The 18,995-nt window shown below is 59.5% G+C and overlaps 2 protein-coding genes across 7 annotated transcripts in view; one reads left to right on the top strand and one right to left on the bottom strand.

The window, feature by feature from the left end:
* The first annotated feature begins 5,553 nt into the window (after window positions 1–5,553).
* TLDC2 (TBC/LysM-associated domain containing 2) lies at window positions 5,554–18,489 on the top strand. Of its 3 annotated transcripts, XM_002710778.5 has the most exons (6): window positions 5,554–5,674; window positions 6,487–6,648; window positions 7,093–7,245; window positions 10,301–10,396; window positions 15,123–15,196; window positions 15,783–18,489. In XM_002710778.5, the coding sequence occupies exons 1-6, from the start codon at window positions 5,642–5,644 to the stop codon at window positions 15,916–15,918; spliced, it is 654 nt and encodes a 217-aa protein (XP_002710824.3). In that variant the 5' UTR covers window positions 5,554–5,641; the 3' UTR covers window positions 15,919–18,489. The 3 variants fall into 3 exon arrangements, with proteins under 3 accessions (XP_002710824.3, XP_069907975.1, XP_069907976.1); XM_070051874.1 differs by lacking the exon at window positions 5,554–5,674 and having other exon boundaries at window positions 6,359–6,648; XM_070051875.1 differs by lacking the exon at window positions 5,554–5,674 and having other exon boundaries at window positions 6,360–6,621.
* Window positions 17,074–18,995, bottom strand: part of SAMHD1 (SAM and HD domain containing deoxynucleoside triphosphate triphosphohydrolase 1) — a 47,013-nt gene continuing 45,091 nt past the window's right edge. For all 4 annotated transcript variants that reach the window (XM_051846117.2, XM_070051870.1, XM_070051871.1 and 1 more), the window contains one exon: window positions 17,074–18,794. In XM_051846117.2, coding sequence (XP_051702077.1) covers window positions 18,663–18,794 — 132 coding nt within the window. In that variant the 3' untranslated portion in view covers window positions 17,074–18,662. The remainder of the gene's footprint in view (window positions 18,795–18,995) is intronic.

Genomic DNA, 18,995 nt, shown 5'->3' with positions numbered 1-18,995 from the left:
TCAGGGCCGAACCAGGACAAAGCCAAGAGCCTGGAACTCCATCTGGGTCTCCCCTGGGGTGGCAGAGATCCAAGTACTTTTTTCTTTTTAATGTTTATTTATTTATTTGAAAGGTAGAGTTACAGAGAGAGAGAGAGGTTTTCCATTCACTGGTTCACTCCCCAAATGGCTGCAACAGCTGGAGCTGGACTGATCTGAAGCCAACAGCCAGGAGCTTCTTCTGGGTCTCCCACATGGGTGCAGGGGCCTGAGGACTTGGGCCATCTTCTACTGCTTTCCCAGGCCATAGCAGAGAGCTGGAACAGAAGTGGAGCAGCCGGGACTAGAACTGGTGTCCATATGGGATGCAGGCACTGCCGCCGGCGGCGGCTTTACCCACTACACCACAGCGCCGGCCCCCCTGGGATCCAAGTACTTGAGCATGGCCTGCTGCCTCCCCAGGTGCATGTTAGCAAAGACTGAAGTGGACCTGGGGCTGGAACCCAGGCACTGGGATGGGACCTGCGGGCGTCCCAGGTGGTGTCTCAACTGCTGCACCAGACACCCACCCTGGAAAACCCGTGTTAAACAGGGTAGACACGGAGCTCTGTCTGAGAACGCCACATCTAACCAGACATTTAAAGACCCAGGGAAGAGAATTCCAGGCAGAGGGAACGGCAAGGGCAAAGGAGGCTGACGAGTCTCAGAGAAGCCGGCAGGCCAGCGTGGCCCGGGGCCTGCTGGGCAAAGCCGAGAGAAGGGAGTAGAGCAGGAGAGGGTGGTCAGAGCCAGGCCCCGCCCCGCACGGCAGTCAGGCAGTCACTGAGACTGATGGCGCCGGATGCCATCTAAATGTCGTCTATTTATATTCAAGGCAGAGTGAGATTTTCCTTCTGCTGGTTTGCTTCCCAAATGCCTGCAACAACCAGGGCCAGGAGCCCAGAACCAGAATTCCATCCGGGCCCCCACCACGTGGCTGCGGGGGCCCAAGCGATGGAGCCTCCTCCATGCCTCCCAGGTGCATTAACAGGCAGCAGGATGGGAAGCAGAGCAGCTAGGGCTGAACTGCGACCGCAGCCACTGCGGGTAGCAGGAGACGGGAGAGGGAAGAGCCCCTCTCCCAGGGCGACCTGAGGCTGCAGGGGGCCCTAGTCAGAGGGAGGGGCGAGCGAGAAGGCGGAGAGAGGAAGGCGGGCGGGAGCAGGGGTGAGGGGCGGGGCCGGCTGTGGGGAGCCAGGCAGAAGGGAGCGGGGTGGTGCGGTGAGGGGCGTGGCCTCTGTACGCCCGGTGCAAAAAGGAGAGGGCTAGGGGGAGAGGGCTGGAGGCGGGGAGGGCGGCAAGCGGACTCCCGGACCCAGCGGATTCCCGGACGCCAGGGAGCGCCCGTGACCCTCAGAGGGAGGCCCAGGCCTCACGGTTCCCACCCTCCCCCAGCCCCGGCACCTGCCGGCGTCGCACCGCAGGTGCCGGCGGGCTCAACACTTAGCAAGAGGCGGAGGCTCTTGCTCATAACCTCCAGGCACACATCAGCCCCTTCCCACTCAGAAAGAAGCCCATGAATAGGCGGCCCAGGGGGCACCCCTTCCCCCTTTATTGGTCATTGGTCACTCAAATGGCTTCCTGGAAGTGACGATTGCAGGTTTGTTTTTTTTTTTTTTTTTTTTTAAGATTTATTATTTTTTGAAAGGCTGAGTTACAGAGGGAGAGACAGAAAGAGAGAGAGAAATCTGATTGTAGGTTCACTCCCCAGATGGCCTCAACAGCCAGGGCTGAGCCAGGCTGAAGCCAGGAGCCAGGAGCTTCATCCAGGTCTCCCATGCGGGTGCAGGGGCCCAAGCCCTTGAGCCATCTTCCACTGCTTTCCCAGGCCATTAGCAGGGAGCTGGGTCAGAAGTGGAGCAGCCAAGGCTCGAACCCGCGCCCATATGGGATGCCGCATCACAGGTGGTTCTCTAACATGCTATGCCACAACATCAGCCACTCTATTGCAGTTCTTTTAAAATTTTGTTTTCATTTTTTATTTCAAAGGTACAGAAAAACAATTCCTATTCACTGGTTCACTCCCCAAATGCCCTCAACAGCCAGGGCTAAGGTCAAAGCCAAGAGCCTGGAACTCGACCCAGGTCTCCAGTGTGGGTTACAGAGCCATCACCTGCTGGCTCCCCAGAGCTACAGAGGGGAGCAGAGCCAAGACTGGAACCCAGGCATTCCAATCCAGGAGGCCAGACCCCTGCCCCAGGGCAGCGGCAGATCTGAAAGAGGCGGTGCGAGGCTGGCCTGGAAGCAAGGAGACAGCAACCTGCAGGCCAAGGGCGGTGCCAGGGCGCGGGTGCTGGAGGCCTTCTAGGGGCTGCTGTGTGCATGGGGTGTCCCCACCCACCCACACGCTGGGTTTCCTGGACATGAGGACTGTGGAATGGGGCAGCCAGGCAGACCGCCCTGCCTCTCCAAGCTTCCAGGGGTCAGGTGGTGAGCCGGGAGGAAGGAGGGTGGGAGAGGGCAGGAGGTGCCAGGCTGTGACCCCTGTGCTGTTGATAGCCGAAACACAGATTGCAACAGCCATGTTTGAGGTGGTAACAGGGCCTCATGCTGGCCTGTTTTCCCCACAATACAGCGGCCATTGCGGCGTCCAGGGGGAGTGCTGGCCGGGGCGGGGGGGGGCAGGGTATCTGAGGCTGCCAGTGTGCTCCACCAGAAGCAGGAGGGGTGGGTGCCTTCCAGGTGTGTACAGCTGGAGCGGGCCCCCTGTAGGCCAGCGGGCTCACCCACCCAGCAGAGCAAGGAAGTGCCTGGGCTGTGTTCTCCAGTGGATCCTGCCCTGGGCAGATGCCACCTGCTCTGAGGCTCGGTTTTGAAGTTTGTGAGCCAACAACACAGCAGTCACTGACGTCCCTCTGTGAGCCTGGGACAGAGAAGTCTCTGTGTGTCCCTTGTGAACCAGGCACCTGCTGCACAGCAGGCCAGAGAGGGGAGACAGCACAGAGCTCCCAGGCCCCGCTCCCCGCTGCACACGCTGCGTCTCCCAGAGCGTTTGCACAAAGGCAGTGCCCAGGGCCGGGTCTCCAGCGGTGGGTAGCAGGCACCAGGGCCTGCACGCTGGCTACAGGGAGAAGTTCCAGGTGAGGGCCAGAGCATGCCCCACAGCCTTGGGCTGAGGGTGACCAGGTCTTGTTTGTGTGTGTTTGTGGGATTTGAGTTCCTGGTGTCCTATAATCACGAATAGACCTTCCCAGCTGGAACCAGGGCTGGGGCAGGGGCAGGGCCAGGGCGGGCCACACACCCTCCTGGCAGGTATAAGAGCCAAGGAGGAGGGCCCAGGGCCAGGGCCAGCGCACAGACAGCCCGTGGACAGGTCAGTCCTGGGTGTGCTCTTCCCTGGCGGAGCTGGCGGACACTTGCCTGCAGGAGGTCACCAGGACCGGGGCACGGCAGGGTGAGTCTCCCTCCCCTTCCCCAACCCCCAACTCCTCACCGTGGGAGTGGCCGTGCCTGCCTGTCCTGGGGGCTCCTGGGGGGAGGCTGCTGGCCACTTCTCTGGGATTGGAGCCCTGGGTCTCTCAGAGAAGCAGTGTGGGGACAGCAGTGGGCTCTGGGCTTACCCAGCACTCACCAAACACCAGGGCCTGTGGGTCACAGCACTGACAGGACAGAGGACAGAGGCCTGGCTTAGCCTGCCAGCTCTTTAGGCACAATTTTCCTTTTTTTTTTCTAAATATTTATTTATTTGAAAGTCAGAGTTACACAGAGAGGAGAGGCAGAGAGAGAGAGAGAGAGAGGGAGAAAGTCTTCCATCCGTTGGTTCACCCCACAATTGGCCACAACAGCCAGAGCTGTGCCAATCTGCAGCCAGGAGCCAGGAGCTTCTTCCAGGTCTCCCACATGGGTGCAGGGGCCCAAGGCCTTGGGTTATCTTCTACTGCTTTCCCAGGCCACAGCAGAGAGCTGAATTGGAAGTGGAGCAGTTTGTTCCCGAACCAGAGCCCATATGGGATGCCAGCACTGCAGGCGGCAGCTCCACCCGCTATGCCACAGTGCCGGCCCCACAATTTTCCTTTATAACATTGGTAGAGATTGGTATTTTACAGCTGAGGTGACAGAAGAAAGTTACCCAAGGTCACACAGCAAGTAAGGGGCTTAGCTTCCTGACTGCAGAGCCTGGGTGGTCTTAGCAAATGCACCTGCTGTCCTGCGGCTATGTGCACGCCTTCCCCTTAATGCACGGCAGCCTCCCTAGGCACTATAGCTCGATGATGAGAAACACGTCACTCTGGGATCCACCACAGGCTCCTGGAGCCAGGTCAGCCTTAGGCATCGGGGAAGGGGCCGGCGCTGTGGCACAGCGGGTGAAGCCGCCGCCTGCAGCACCAGCATCCCGGCTGCTCTGTTTCCCATCCAGCTCCCTGCTGATGCACCTGGGACAGCAGCCCATGCCCACGTGAGAGACCTACATGAGGTTCCTGGCTCGAGCCTGGCCCATGCCCAGCTGCGGGGAGTGAACCAGTGGATGGAAGATCTCTCCCTCTCTCTGTAACCTGCCTTTCAAATAAACAGATAAATCTTCACACACACACACACACACACCAGGAAGGCCTTGTTGGGGCCATGTCCAGGACCATGTGCGTGCCCTTTGACCTCACAGCCAGCTATGAACTAGATGGCGAAGGATGTGATCACATGTGAACAAAGTTCAGTGCAGGTTTGCTCATGGTCACGGACGACAGGAAGGAGGGGAGTAAATCACGCACGCCCTAAACGAACAATACAGAGCTGTTCACGATCAGGCTCAGAGGGCGCCGAGTGTCACCAGGCTTGTGGTCAAGTGGAAAAGGCATCTTATAAAACCATCTCACTGTGACCCCGGGCCTCCATGCAGTCAGACTGGGCCATGCGTTGGCAGCGGGAGTGTATCTCTGAGACATGGAATTACAGATATTTTGTATTCCTCGTTCTTTTCTGGATTCCCCAGACTTTTCACTATAGCCACAATGGACTCTTAAAAAGCAGAAAAACCATTGAGGGGCCGTGTTTGGCTTAGTGGGTAGAAGCTGCCGGGGTCCCACGCCCTGATCAAGGGGCCTGGCCTTGATGCCCGCCCCTGGAGGCAGCAGCAATGCCACCAGTACTGGGGTCCCTGCCACCCACACGGGAGACCCAGATGCAGTTCCTGGCTCCTGGCTTCCATGGCACAGCCTGACTTTGGAGTTGGTGAGGCTCCAAAGATTTTTAAGAAAAAAGGCATTTTGAAGGGTCTGGTTTTTGCTTCTGTCGCAGGCACTCAGAGGCTTTGGGGCACTAGAATCAGGGGCCATTTCCAGGATGATCCAGTCCATCATGTCACATGTAGGGAGCTGAGGCCCCGAGATGCAAGTGGTCTGGCCCAAGGCCCTACAGGGGACCTGCGGCACCTGCCCAAGAGCCACACGCACCAAGCCAGGCGGCCAGGAGGGCAGGGAGGCGAGTGGAGTCACAGATGGCATCCACGTGCTGCTCAGACTCACCCGGGGCCACCAGGCGTGGCAAGGAGAGGGGGCAAAGGGCAGCTGGGTGGGCGTGGTCGGCAGGGCGTGCCCCAGACCTGTCGCTCACCTCTGGGCCTTGCTTCCTCCCCAGCTGGGCTGGGCGCTCGCTCACTCACTGCCGGCGGCTGGGACCGGAAGGGAGCATGAAGGGGGCTCGCTGGCGCTACACTCGGCTGGTAAGGGCCCGCTCCACTTGCTCGGGCTGCCAGAGAGGGCGGGAGGCACGGGAGGAGGCCCCTGGCTAGGGGGGATGCTGGCAGATGTGTCTCCTTCCCAGCGGGCTGGGGCCTTACAGCGGCAGCGACTCTGAACCCTGGGGCTTCGGCGCCCAGCCTCTTGGTCCTGAGACGCCAATGTCTCACCCCCTCCCGTGAGCGGCCTGGGAGCCATGGTGCGCAGGCACCCGGGCACACACACGCTTGCACACACACACTGCAGAGGGGAAGCTCAGCGGAGCATGCACACTGATACACACAGATTTACACGATCCCAACTCACACTCAAACCACTTTCTGCTGAACACCTCTCACCCCGACGGCCCCACCAGCCTGGTCCAAGCCAACACACAACACACGTGGAAAATCCCACTCTACACAGACCCACATGACCGCACGCACCACGCACCACCGCAGGGCAGGTCATTATTTCCTGCACACACACGGACACACACACACACAGGGCTGCAGCTCCCAGGGCTGAGCTGCCACCTGCTCTTCCCTGCTCCCAGCCTTGAATTTGATCCCTGGCACCCACCCTGGATCCAGAACAAACAGGCGGACCAAGCGCAGGGCCGGCAGCCCCATTTGAGCAGCCGGTGAGCCTTGGCCTTCAGCGGTCAGGGCTGGGGAGGAAGCAGCTGGAGCCAGGGCACAGTCCTGGCTGTCACAGGGCGGGGGGCGGCAGGGCTGCAGGGGCCCGAGGCTCTGGTGCCAGTGAGATGGAGGAAGTGGCCGCTTGTGATCTGCCAGGCCTCCCTATGTCTCCACAGCCCAGCAAAGTGGAGGACGCGCTCTCTGGGGAGGAGGATGACGAAGAGGAAGAGAAGGCGGCGGCCCCAGCCCCAGCCCCAGCCCCAGCCCCAGCCCCAACCGCGGAGGAGCCCCAGCTGATGGAGGCCAGCCAGGTGCTGCGGGCCTCGGAGATTAGGCAGGTTCGGGCATCTTGCGTGGTCCGGAGATTTCAGCCTAAAGGCCACGCCCAGGGGGCCCTGGGCTCCCGGCTGCTCTGTCCCCAGATCACCCTATCACCTTGCACAAATCATTTCCCTCTTGCCTTTCCCTTTCCACACAATGATTCAGTGACTCTAGCGCCCCCGTGCTCCCTGGACCAGCAGGGCAGAGACAAGGAAAGAAGCTGATTCTGAAATAGAGCAAAGCCCTTGGCGCTGAAGCCGAAGCTGGGGTGGGGCCAGGCCAGCCGCGGGGAGGGGGTCCCGACCTCAGTGCAAATCCTGGCTTTGGGTTGTTTGGCTTCTCTGAGCCTCAGTCTTCTCATCTGTAAAACGGGACCAGGAACCCCTGTCTTTGAGGGCCCTTGCTAATGGGCATGGACGTCACCGGGACATGCTGTTTAACCGCAGGCCTTCTGCCCCCAGCTCAGCCTCCACCTCCCCCCGAGGCTCAGGGGGCGCCCCTGGAGTCTCGCCTTCTGCACGTCTCGGGACGGCTTCAGCCTGCGGCGGCTGTACCGGCAGATGGAGGGCCACGGCGGGCCGGCGCTGCTGGTGCTGAGGGACCAGGACGGGCAGGTGAGCTGCGCTGGGCCCTCACCTGTGGCTCTCGGGGGCTCCCAAGCACACCTGGCCAGGAGGCAGAGGCGATGGATGGAGTCACACGGGAGGGACGCTGATGAGGGCTTTGAGGCCCGTCCCACCCAGAGCCCTCCCCTCGTAATTCACAGAAGAACTGTGTATCTGGAGCACCTCAGTGCGCCCGGGTAGATATGGGACACTGCCGACCTCAGAGTGGCCCCAGGCCTCCTGGAGGTGATAGTCTAACGGGGAGGAGTCAGCTATTAAGGCTAAAACCACCCACCACACATGCAGAGCCCCATCTCCTCAGCAGTGCTTGGGGGGAGGAGCCTCATCAGCTGAGCCACACCCACCTCCATGCTCACACAGCCCCGCTGCAGGGGAGGAGGTCGAGCCGGTGCGAGGCAGCTGCCACACAGGGCTCCTGCCTTGAGACCCTGTGGTGGGTGGCTCCAGCCTTGCACTCGGGTGGCAGGAAGCGGGCTTGGGAGCTGGTTTCAGATGCCCCTCTGTGGAAGGCACCTGTTCATGCCCGGAGAGACCTCAGGGGTCCTAGAGGACCCTCGCATGAGCCCTTCCACCCAAGGGCCGGGAAGCTCCCTCCCGCTGGATGGAGCCCCAACACTGGGACCAGGAGGAAGTTCCTCCTGGTATTAACATACAACCTTGGCCAGCGCCGCGGCTCAATAGGCTAATCCTCTGCCTTGTGGCGCCGGCACACCGGGTTCTAGTCCCGGTCGGGGCGCCAGATTCTGTCCCGGTTGCCCCTCTTCCAGGCCAGCTCTCTGCTGTGGCCCGGGAAGGCAGTGGAGGATGGTCCAGGTGCTTGGGCTCTGCACCCGCTTGGGAGACCAGGAGGAAGTGCCTGGCTCCTGGCTTCGGATGGGTATAGCTCTGGCTGTAGCGGCCATTTGGGGGGTGAACCAGCGGAAGGAAGACCTTTCTCTCTGTCTCTCTTCTCACTGTCAAACTTTGCCTGTCAAAAACAAAAACAAAAAAACCCACAACCCTACTCCCCACAGCTAGGAAAGCTAGCTTGCCCCAAGCAGAAGATAGCCAAGGGAGCTTTGATGGCTCCACACGGTGAAAAGCTGGGCCACGGTGTCCTTTTTATTGTTTTGTTTTTTAAGATTTATTTATTTATCTGAAAGGCAGAACTACAGACAGAGAGAGAGAGAGCTTTTCCATCTGTTGGTTCACTCCCCAAATGGCCACAACAGCCAGGGCTAAGCCAGGCTGAAGCCAGGAGCCTGGAACTCCATCTGGGGCTCCCACGTGGGTGGCAGGGGCCCAAGCACTTGAGCCATCATTCACTGCTTTCCCAGGTGCATTAGCTGGGAGCAAACTAGAACCAGCGCTCTGATAAGGGACCCCAGTGCCGCAGGGGGCAGCTTCACCTGCAGTGCCACGAGGTTTTCTCCTTAAACAGTCTCTGAAACGCATTCAGGAGACAGCTGGAGACAAGAACAGAAGGACTGACGGTGCAGTTTCTTAGATGCAACAGTGTGTATTACGGTGACGTAAGACAAAGTCCCCCGGTTGGCGACACGGCTCAGTAGGCTAATCCTCCACCTAGCGGCGCCGGCACACGGGGTTCTAGTCCCGGTCGGGGCGCCGGATTCTGTCCCGGTTGCCCCTCTTCCAGGCCAGCTCTCTGCTGTGGCCAGGGAAGGCAGTGGAGGATGGCCCAAGTGCTTGGGCCCGGCACCCCATGGGAGACCAGGATAAGTACCTGGCTCCTGCCATTGGATCAGCGCGGTGGGCCGGCCACAGTGCGCCAGCCGTGGCGGTTGGAGGGTGAACCAACGGCAAAAAAGGAAGACCTTTCTCTCTGTCTCTCTCTCTCACTATCCACTCTGCCTGTCCAAAAAAAAAAAAAAGTATTGAAGAGTTAATAAATAAATGCTTTATTAAAAAAAAAAAGACAAAGTCCCCCATCTTAGGAGCCGAACTGTTTAGGGTTGGAGGGTCGTTTCCCAAGGCTCAGAGAAGCACATGAAGAGGCAGAGAAAGCAAACGTGGCAAATACATTTGCAACTCTGGGTGGAGGTGCAGGGCATCCGGGTCCTGCTCTTCACTTCTCGCTATGGCTGAACTTGGTCAATACAAGCACCTTACATTAAGTGCATTACACAGGGTCTCCTCTTTGCGATAAAAGTATGCACAGACATGGGTGTTTAAAACAGAGGTCAATGGGCGGGTACTTCGTGTAGCTATGACAGTGCAGCTAGCGATGCCTGGCTCTGCTCCCAATTCCAGCTTCTGCTAAGGTGCACCGTGGGGGGGCGGGGGGGGCACAGGGATGGCTGCTGTCCTTGTGTCCCAGATGCTATACATGTGGGAGACCTGGGCTGAGCTGCTGGCTTCGGCCTGGCCTAGTCCTGGCTATTGTGGGCACGTGGGAATAATTTAGTAGATGGGTTCTCTGACTTTCAAACAATCTATTAAAAATATAAATACATAAAGTAGAAGGTGAGACACCCTCGTCCCCTATCCGAGCGCTTGGGTTTCAGTCTTGGCTCCAGCTTCCTCCCAAAGCTGACCTGGGAGGCAGCAGTGACGGCTCCAGTGCTTGGGCCCCTGCCACCCATGTGGGAGACCTGGGTGGAGCTCCTGGCTCCCAAGGGTCCTGGCCATGGGATGGGAGTGCTCTGTATCTGCCTCTCAAATAAATCAATAAAGTTGACCGTTCAGTGTGTGCACTGGCAGGGAACGCGCTCAGAGGTTAAGAGGAGTTGTGCTGGGGAGACAGAACAGGGGTCTGTGGCTCCCCTATCTTCCTCCCTTTCTGCTTGTGTACAACTTGTGATTTTCCTGCACGGGGCCCTCGTACAAGACTAAGCGAGAGCAGGAGGGTCCCGACACTGCAGGCAGTGGCCAGCGACAGCCCTGCCGCGGGGCGCCGTGAGTTTGCCACGTGCTGGCCTGCAGGCCTGGATCCCCAGCTCCGCCCAGCTGTCCCAGGATGGGCTCCGTTTTCCACACCTGGAGGGGGGTGGCTGGGGGGCTCCTGACTCCCGTCCAGCTGCAGACGGCACGTTCTTCTCTCCAGATGTTCGGCGCCTTCTCCTCCTCGGCCATCCGGCTCAGCAAGGGCTTCTACGGAACTGGAGAGACCTTCCTCTTCTCCTTCTCCCCGCAGCTGAAGGTGATGCTCACACCCTTCACGGGGGAGGGCCTAGGGAGGACCACGCCTGGGGCTCAGCGGCCCTAAGCGCTGCCGGCCATGCTGGGCTGCCTGGTGTCCCTTGAGCTCGGCTGGCGGCGGGCAGAGGAGCCCCTGGGCCTACTCATTAAAAAAAAAAAAAAAAAAAAAAGAATCGAACGGCAGAATGAAAGACAGAGCATCCAGCTGCTGGTTCACTCCCCAAGTGGCCACAATGACCAGGCTGAAGCCAGGAGTCTAGAGCTCCATCCAGGTCTCCCTCACGGGTGGCAGGGGCCCAAGCACTTGGACCATCATCCACTACCCTCCCAAGTGCCTAAGCAGGGAGCTGGATTGGGATTGGAGCAGCCAGGACTTGAATTTGTTTTCCAGTATAAGATGCAGGTGTCCCAAGTGGCCACTTAAACTGCTGTGCCACAGCCCCAGCCTCTGATCTTCAACAAAGTGGCTGCTGGGGCCGGGGCTGTGGCACAGCGGGCTGAGCCGCCACCTGGAACATGTCATCCCATACGGGCACCAATTTGAGTCCTGGCTGCTGCACTGCTGATCCAGCTCCCTGCCAATGCACCTGGGAAAGCAGCAGAAGATGGCCCAAGTGCTTGGGCCCTGACATGGGAGACTTGGCTCTTGCCTTTGGCCTGGCCCAGCCCTGGCTGCTGTGGCTATCTGGGGAGTGAACCAGCAGATGGCAAATCTCTCGTGTTCTCTGTCTTTTCCTCTCTCTGTGTGGCTCTGCCTTTCAAATAAATATATTTTTTTTAAATGTGGCTGTTGGGTTCCCGGCTGGGAGAGGAGGCAGGACACAGGGCACAGGCTGGAAGGGCCTGCTGGGTCCACGTGCAGGCCAGCCCTAGGGTGAGCAGGAGGAGGAGGGAGGACACGTCCGGGACCTCTGATGAACAGCACGGTGAGGCCATCAGCTAGTGGTGTGGATGGGGGTGAAGGCGCCAGAGGGTCCCCGTGGTGGCAGGGGGTGGGGGCACGGAGGAAGCTGGGGCTCAGGAGCCCAGCAAGGCCAGGCTGCCCTTGGCGCGTGCTTCCCACTGGTGACACTCGGCTCCCTGGGCCAGGCCTGCAGAGTGGCTGCGCTCGTCCAGGCCGGGCTCTGGCACAGGGAAAAGGAAGCTGAAGGGAGTGAGGGCACAGGGGCTGGATGTGCAGGGAGGGAAGCCGGGGGTTCCTGAGACAGACGCCCCCCACCCCCGACATCAGACCTGGAGCAGCGAGGCCGCAGGGTCGGAAGACAAGATGTGGTGGACAGGGAGGGACGCTGACGACGGACGGCGCAGATGTGACCGTTCCTGGACCTGCCCGTGGGAGGCAGCGACTGGAAACCCAGGCGCCCAGAAGCAGGGCTTTGCAGGCTGCAACCATCCTCCACCCAGAGTGCCGTGCCTGGCCACTCGCTGAGCAAAGCTACGGAGTGCAACGTGCTTGGCGGGAACCAGCGACTCCCCCTCTCCTAAAAGGGGGACATGTGCCCCCTGCAGGGCTGTGCAGCTCCGTCTGACAGATGAAGAAACAGGCGCAGAGAGGTGGAGCGCCAGGCCTGTGCTCCCAGTCAGGTGCTGGTGAGAACGAGACCGGACACTGGCCCTGGCGTCTGCACCAACTCTAAGCCGGAGGGTCCCTGGAGAGCTGCCCCGGCTGCAGAGCAGCACAGGGGACAAGCGAGGGGTGCGTGGGGAGACGGACTTCCCCTAGGGGGAGCTGTGGAGCTGCATCTTGAGAGACCAGAAGAGGCAGCATTGAGGGAGGAGCAGGTGCAAAGGCACAGATGGCACAGAGAAGAAACACCCAGGGACCCAAAAAGAAGAGTGGGGGTCGGGGGGGAGTCCAGGCATCTTCCTGGGTGGGCACAGCGCGCCGTCTGGAAGGATTTGTTCAGGCTCTTTGCAGTGTCCCAGTGCTCTGGTTAGTTCTGGTTAGCCCCAGGACACACAGAGACCACTCAGCTGTCCACCCCCACCGACCCCACGCTGCCATCAGCCAGGCTCCTCCCCCGACCTTCCCAGGCACGGGAGCGGGGCCAGTGAGGACTCCTTGCCAGGGCCTTTGGCTGCCTCCCCCTCCCCCCAGCTTATGTCCGGTAAGCCTGCTTCTGGCTCTCGGCCCTGGCCTGCTCTGCAGCACTGTAGTGAAACACCCGAGGCAGGCTACAGCTTTGTAAGGAGAAGCGGATTCCTTAGCTCCCAGCCTTGGAGGCTGCTGGGAGCTGGGTGTGAGTCACAGACCACAGGGCGACTCAGGCTCTCACAGTCAGCTGCTCTCCCAACAGCTCCCTCCCATAGACTGCAGACCTGGGGACCCGCCCACCGGGCCCCCGCCCCTTAAAGGTCCCACACCATCTCCCACGCACAGAGCCGCTCTGGGAATGGAACAGCCCTGGAGGTAAACTCACACCACAGGCTCCCTTCTCTGTTGGTGGTCTCTCTCCCCAGTGCCATGGCTTCTTCCCCAGGCCCCAAGCTCACACAGCCAGCTGCTACCTAGCAGCTCCACTTGGATTTCAAACACTAAGCTCCTCCCCCAAGCCTAGGCTCTCTCCCACCCCCATGCCGAGCTGCCAGAGTCCTCAGGGCTCTCCGTGCACCCAGCACCCACCCCTTCTCACCATGCCTCTGCTGCCGCCCTGGTTCAAGGAAGGCAGCCTGGCCCTTGCCTCCGACTGGGTCTCCCTGCTCCCCCTGCGGCTGTCAGTGAAAGGACCGCGTCAGGGCATGTGTGCCTTAGCAAAGTGCGAACGCGACCCACACAGCCCTGCACCTGCCAGCTGCTGCCACCTTGCGCTTCCTTCACTCTGCGCCCGGCTGCTCCCGCCTCGGGGCCTTTGCACCTGCTGCTCTGCCTAGCACACCCTCCCAGGGACCTCCACAGGGCTCTGCTCTCGGTTCCTGCAGGACCACTGTCTCAGGGAGGCGGAAAAGGGCCACACTCACCCCTGGACGTGTCGACTCCCTATCCACTGACACCTGCCACGCCTCACGAGAACATGAGTCTATGCGACAGATGTCTGTCCTTGGCGTCCACCGTTTCTCCCAGGGCCTAAAGCGGCCCCTGGCACACATATGCTCAAAATCATGGCCGGGTGACGCTGGGGCTTTCCAGAGAGGGGCTGTCTCCCCGCCCACCCTTCAGGACCCTAGGATCCGAAGGTGGGCCACTCTCTGTTACTGGCAGCACCGAGGGCCTGGTCTGCTCCCTCACGCCCTGAGAGAAGAGAGGGGTGACTGGCTCTGCCTCCTTGTGGTTACTGTCACCTCAGCCCTCTGAGCCCGGGACCCCCTCTGATCAGCCCATCTTCTGGTTTGGACCAGCTGGTTTCTTGCAGCAATTTTGTGCAATGAATTACAAGCAACAATATGAGGGTACTTCAAAGTGGATTTTGTTTATTTGGGTGCAAAAGGGTGTGAAATCCCTGCTAGGTTTCTGCAGAATCTGCATTTTTCCATAAACTTTGCGAAGGCCTCTTGCAGATTATATTCTTGTGGCTCTTTAGAAAAAATTTTTATTTTTTTTTGGACAGGCAGAGTGGACAGTGAGAGAGAGAGAGAGAGAGAGAGAGAGAGAGCTCTTCCTTTTTGCCGTTGGTTCACCCTCCAATGGCTGCCGCGGCCGGCGCACCATGCTGATCCGAAGCCAGGAGCCTGGTGCTTCTCCTGGTCTCCCATGGGGTGCAGGGCCCAAGCACTTGGGCCATCCTCTACTGCTCTCCCGGGCCACAGCAGAGAGCTGGCCTGGAAGAGGGGCAACCGGGACAGAATCCGGCGCCCCCACTGGGACTAGAACCCGGTGTGCCGGCGTCGCAAGGCGGAGGATTAGCCTAGTGAGCCGCGGCGCCGGCCTTCTTGTGGCTCTTTAAAGCTTGGCCTGATTGGACTCAAGTGATTTCTTCACTCAACAAACTTCTCAACTACATACCAGGAATATAGCTGACGATCACGACAGGACCACGGAACAGGCCGCTGCCGATGTGCACACCCGTATCAGGGGGTCTGCGTGCCAGTCCCAGCTGTTCCTGCTCATGCGCCCCTTGGGAGGAAGCAGCCGATGGCTCACATAGCTGGCCCCTGCCACCCATGCGGGAGACCTGGATCCAGTTCCTGGCCCCCAGCTCCAGCCTGCCATAGTCCTGGCCATGGGAACTGTGTGTCTGCCCTTCCAATAGCTCAGAAAGAATTTGAAAAATAAAAACCAGGTCTGAGGGGGAGGGCGGCCGCAGGAAATATGAGATGTCATTTGGGCTGAAAGATGGCTCGTGGGTGCTTGGGGGGTGGAGGGAAGAGCTCTCTGGGCTACAGCAAGGAGGTGACTTCTGTTCCCGTAGTAACAGGAGGCCAGGGGAGGGTGCGAAGCTGCAGCGTGGACAGGGGCGAGTGAGGCTGGGCCAGGCAGAAGTGGCCGCCGTCAGGGGGCGTCTCACCGATGGGCACAGGCAGGGAGACTCAGGAGTGGAGTTCAAGATGGGTCCCGTCTCCTGCCCTGGGCTTCTCCACTCCTCTCTCTATTGTAGGAAACAGGGAGCCTTCGAGGTCTGTTCCCATTCCTCCAATGAGGGGGCTTCCAGGCGGTGGGAATTCTAACGATGGTATGAGGCGGCGGACGCCAGGGATGCTGGCAGGAGGACTCTCGAGAGCCCGAGTCCCTCCCGCCCCCCAGCTTTGGGGTCAAGACCTGCCTGGTAACCCGAGCCCTTCCACCTCCCCAGGTCTTCAAGTGGACCGGAAGCAACTCTTTCTTCGTGAAAGGAGACTTGGACTCATTGATGCTGGGCAGCGGCAGGTGCGTGTCTTGGGTCGTCTGTCCTGGTCCCGTTTCCTCTCCTCTCCTGTCCTGCTTGGCTGCTCCAGATAAGGCAGGAGGCTAGGGGGGCTTTAGGAGGCCTCTTTCTGAAGGAGTTTGGGGCCTTCAGGGTCCACAGCCGTGAGATTCGCGCCTCTGCTGAACACTTGCCAGAAAAAATGTCCCGGTGCCTAAAACTGGGTGGTGCAGATGGTTGCACTACTGCCCGTGCGTATTTTGAAAAACACTCTAGGCCCGTGCTGTAGCTCACTAGGCTAATCCTCCGCCTGCGGCGCCGGCACCCCGGGTTCTAGTCCTGGTTGGGGCGATGGTTCTGTCCCGGTTGCCCCTCTTCCAGTCCAGCTCTCTGCTGTGGTCCGGGAAGGCAGTGGAGGATGGCCCAAGTACTTGGGCCCTGCACCCCATGGGAGACCAGGAGGAAGCACCTGGCTCCTGGCTTTGGATCAGCACAGCATGCCGGCTGTAGCGGCCATTTGGGGGGTACACCAATGGAAGGAAGACCTTTCTCTCTGTCTCTCTCTCTCTCTCACTGTGAGCCTTGCCAGCACTGTCCTCTTCTCTTTAGTGGCCACTTCGGGCTGTGGCTGGACGGAGACTTGTATCACGGTGGGAGCCAGCCCTGCGCGACCTTCAACAACGAGGTGCTGGCCCGGCACGAGCAGTTCTGCGTCACGGAGCTGGAGGCCTGGGCGTTGAGCTGAGGCTCAGGGGGCCGCCTAGGCCCTGCTTACACAGAGCAGCCCACCCGGCGCCTGGTGAGGGCCCTGGCATTGACTGTGACTGCTGGCCAGCCCCCCCGATGTCTGGGACCCAAGAAGGGACGGGGCAAGCACTGCTCGGTTGCGGAGGTGACCGCGGAGGAGCGGAAGCTACAAAGTCCCTCGTGAAAAGCATCCTAGCAGGAGTCCTACAAATAGTACGTGCTTATTGTGGGAACCGGAAGGAGCGGAAATTAAAGCGGCTGAACCACCTTCTCGAACACTAACATTCGCACGTGTATCCTGCCAATTTGTACACACACACGCGCACACACATGGGGCACACACATGTGTGTATTCCCTTATCTAAACGAGACTCTGGCTTGTGTGCTTTGGAAGTTCTTTTAATTGAAACATCATCCAACCTGCGAAAGCCAGACTCCACCGGCGGGACTAACAGACGCCAGCGGCATCACCGCCTCCCCGGCCCTGTGGCTGCTCTGCCACCCGCGTGCCAGGTGCTTGCAAAGCCACCGTTTCGTTTCACAGGATCGGGGAGCAGCGAATGAGTAACGCGCGTATCTGGACAGAGACGGAAACCTGTGGAGACGGGGCCCGAGGGCAGGTTGAGAGAGGAGGCGGGTGGACGCTGTGCCGCGGAGTGCCTGGTGTGCGTCCCGGACACCCTGCGCTTCCGATCCAGCACCCATCTGGGACGTACTGGGAGCAGTCCTGGGGCCCTGCTATCCACGTGGGAAACCTGGATGGACCAGACCTGGCTGTTATGGGAATTCAGGGAGTGAGCCAGAGGGTGGAAGATCTCTATTAGTCTGCCTTTGAAATAAATGTCTTAGTTTTTATTTTATTTTTTTAAAAAGAGGATGACCTGTTTTCCGTGCAGCAGCAGTTCTGAAACCTCAGGAAGCCCGCCCCCTGCCACCAGTGCCAGTCTCTGCAGGGACAGGGGGCCCTTCGGGCTGCCTCGTGTCAACACCCTTGCTGCTTGCAGCCCCGGCCCAGGGCTTGCCCGGCCACGCGCACACCCAGACACATTCAGGACACTTTATGGCAGCAGCCCAGCCCAGGCAGGGGATCGCGTCCTTGTAACCTGCCGTTGCATTTACAGTCTCAAGGCAACAATGTCTACGACTCCAGAGACCACGTTGTTAAAATCTCTATTTTTATACAAACAGTAAAGATTTTTTTTTTTTTTAAAAGCAACCTGTTAAGCGGCACACGGTTCTCATCATCACAACAGTCATAACGGGCGTAAAGTGCAGCTGCCTCGCGTGTGACAGAAGACGCAAACCAGACACGGTCTCGCTGCACCTCGGCCAGCAAGCGGTGCGGTGCTGGGACGACGGCACTCGGGCAGCCCCAGGCCCTGAAACACAGGGATCTCCGCAGAGACTACATTCGTGACCTTGGGGCTGGCGGCAGGACGCTGAGGGCCACTGTTGGCTGCCCTGAAAGTTGTCGAGGCAGCTGGGCGAGCAGATGTGGCCGCGTGCTGGGGCCGCCCTGGCTGAGGCTCCTGTGAGCCGAGGAGTCAACACCGCCCCCCACAGGGCCTCACGGTGGAGGGCTCCCGTGCTGCTCTGAGCCACAGTCAGCCCGTGGGTGTGGACGGAACAGAATCTGGTTCTACGGGGGTCCTCCAAAAGTTCATGGAAAATGTGTGTTATGAAAAAAAGTGCATGAGTTTGGCCTTTTTTCTCCACCAAAACAAATGCTTTTTGATGCCATTTTCCCATGAACCTTTTCAAGCAGCCTCATACAGTGCCAAGTGACGCACCCCTAAGACATAGCTAACCTGCTGGCTGTGGTCAGAGCCACTGCAACCGCCTGGCTGCCGGCTCGTTCCCTGGGCGGATCAGCACCAGATGGGAGGGACAACCGGAAGCCGCTAGGGAGGCACAAGCTCAGCTTGGGCGCTCCAGCGTCTGCCCTGCGACCTGCCAAGGGCACGGAAGCAGCCACAACATAGTCCTAGGTCTGAACGGGCTGAGCGCAGCTCCTGGGGTGACCTCCGCCCAGCTCACGGCCTGCAGGACTGGGGCAGCGAGCACTCAGGAGATAAAGAAACTGCCCGACCTAAAGCTGGGGCGGACGCAAGGAACGGCCTCGTTTGAGGGACCCCTCTGTCCCGGGGGCTCCGCTGAGGAGGAAGCCAGAGCCCCCAGACCCTCCCACTAGCTTCCCCAGGCCTTTCTCCGAGAGTCAGACCCACTCCTGGCCCTCGCCTCCTGCTGTCACCCCAACCTGGCAGCGTATGAGGGGGCTAGAAGGGTGGGGGTGTCTCTCCCCTGTGCGTAGATTACCTGTGGACGGCTATTCACATACTTGGGGCGACAGGTGCCACCCTAGGGGGCTGGGATTGTATGTTCTGGTTTTAACCACGTCCATCCAAGACAAATCCCACGTCTAATTTCAATGTACAGCCTTTTGTCATTTCTAAGTTAACAACAATCATCTGTCCCAGCGCTCAGGGTAGATACAAGAGTTATCTTAAGAAAATGGACTACGGAGGGAGAAAGGTTTTCTTAGCATTAAAATCAGTCCATGTCAGCTTTTCCCAGTGTGCATAGCAAGACTGGCCACATACCTTTTTGTTTCTTTTAAAACCACTTAGCTTGAGCATGTGCGCACGTTCAAAACATAACACGAGAAGCAGTGACCATCAGTCCATTCGGAGGGCCGGACGGAGGGCTCTGGGGGAACCGAGCAGGGGACGCCCTCTGCGGCACTCACGCCAGCTTGTCCTGGAAGAGCTGGCCCCTGGACCTGAGCGCCTCCCGGCTGCCGGTGGGGCTCGCGCCTGGATCCCTGTTCCACTCCCGCTTTCGAGGGGTGATAAGCGGCGCGATTACATCGCCATCCTGTCAGGGAGAAACAGAGAAAAGCTGGCTTCCGTCATTTGGTCTCCGAGCGCGCTCGGCTTGTGCACTCAGCCTGCTCCTGGGGATGCTTACTCTTGGGGAGCCCTGAACCGCACGTGCCCTGGGCCCGACTCACAGGAGCAAGAGTCCTGAGCCAAGAGTCTGCGAGGACAGACAGCCTTTGCTCTCGGAGACAGACAG

This window comes from Oryctolagus cuniculus, chromosome 11, assembly GCF_964237555.1.
Source record: "Oryctolagus cuniculus chromosome 11, mOryCun1.1, whole genome shotgun sequence".
NCBI classification, from domain to species: domain Eukaryota; kingdom Metazoa; phylum Chordata; class Mammalia; order Lagomorpha; family Leporidae; genus Oryctolagus; species Oryctolagus cuniculus.
This window is presented reverse-complemented; position numbering and strand designations above follow the sequence as displayed.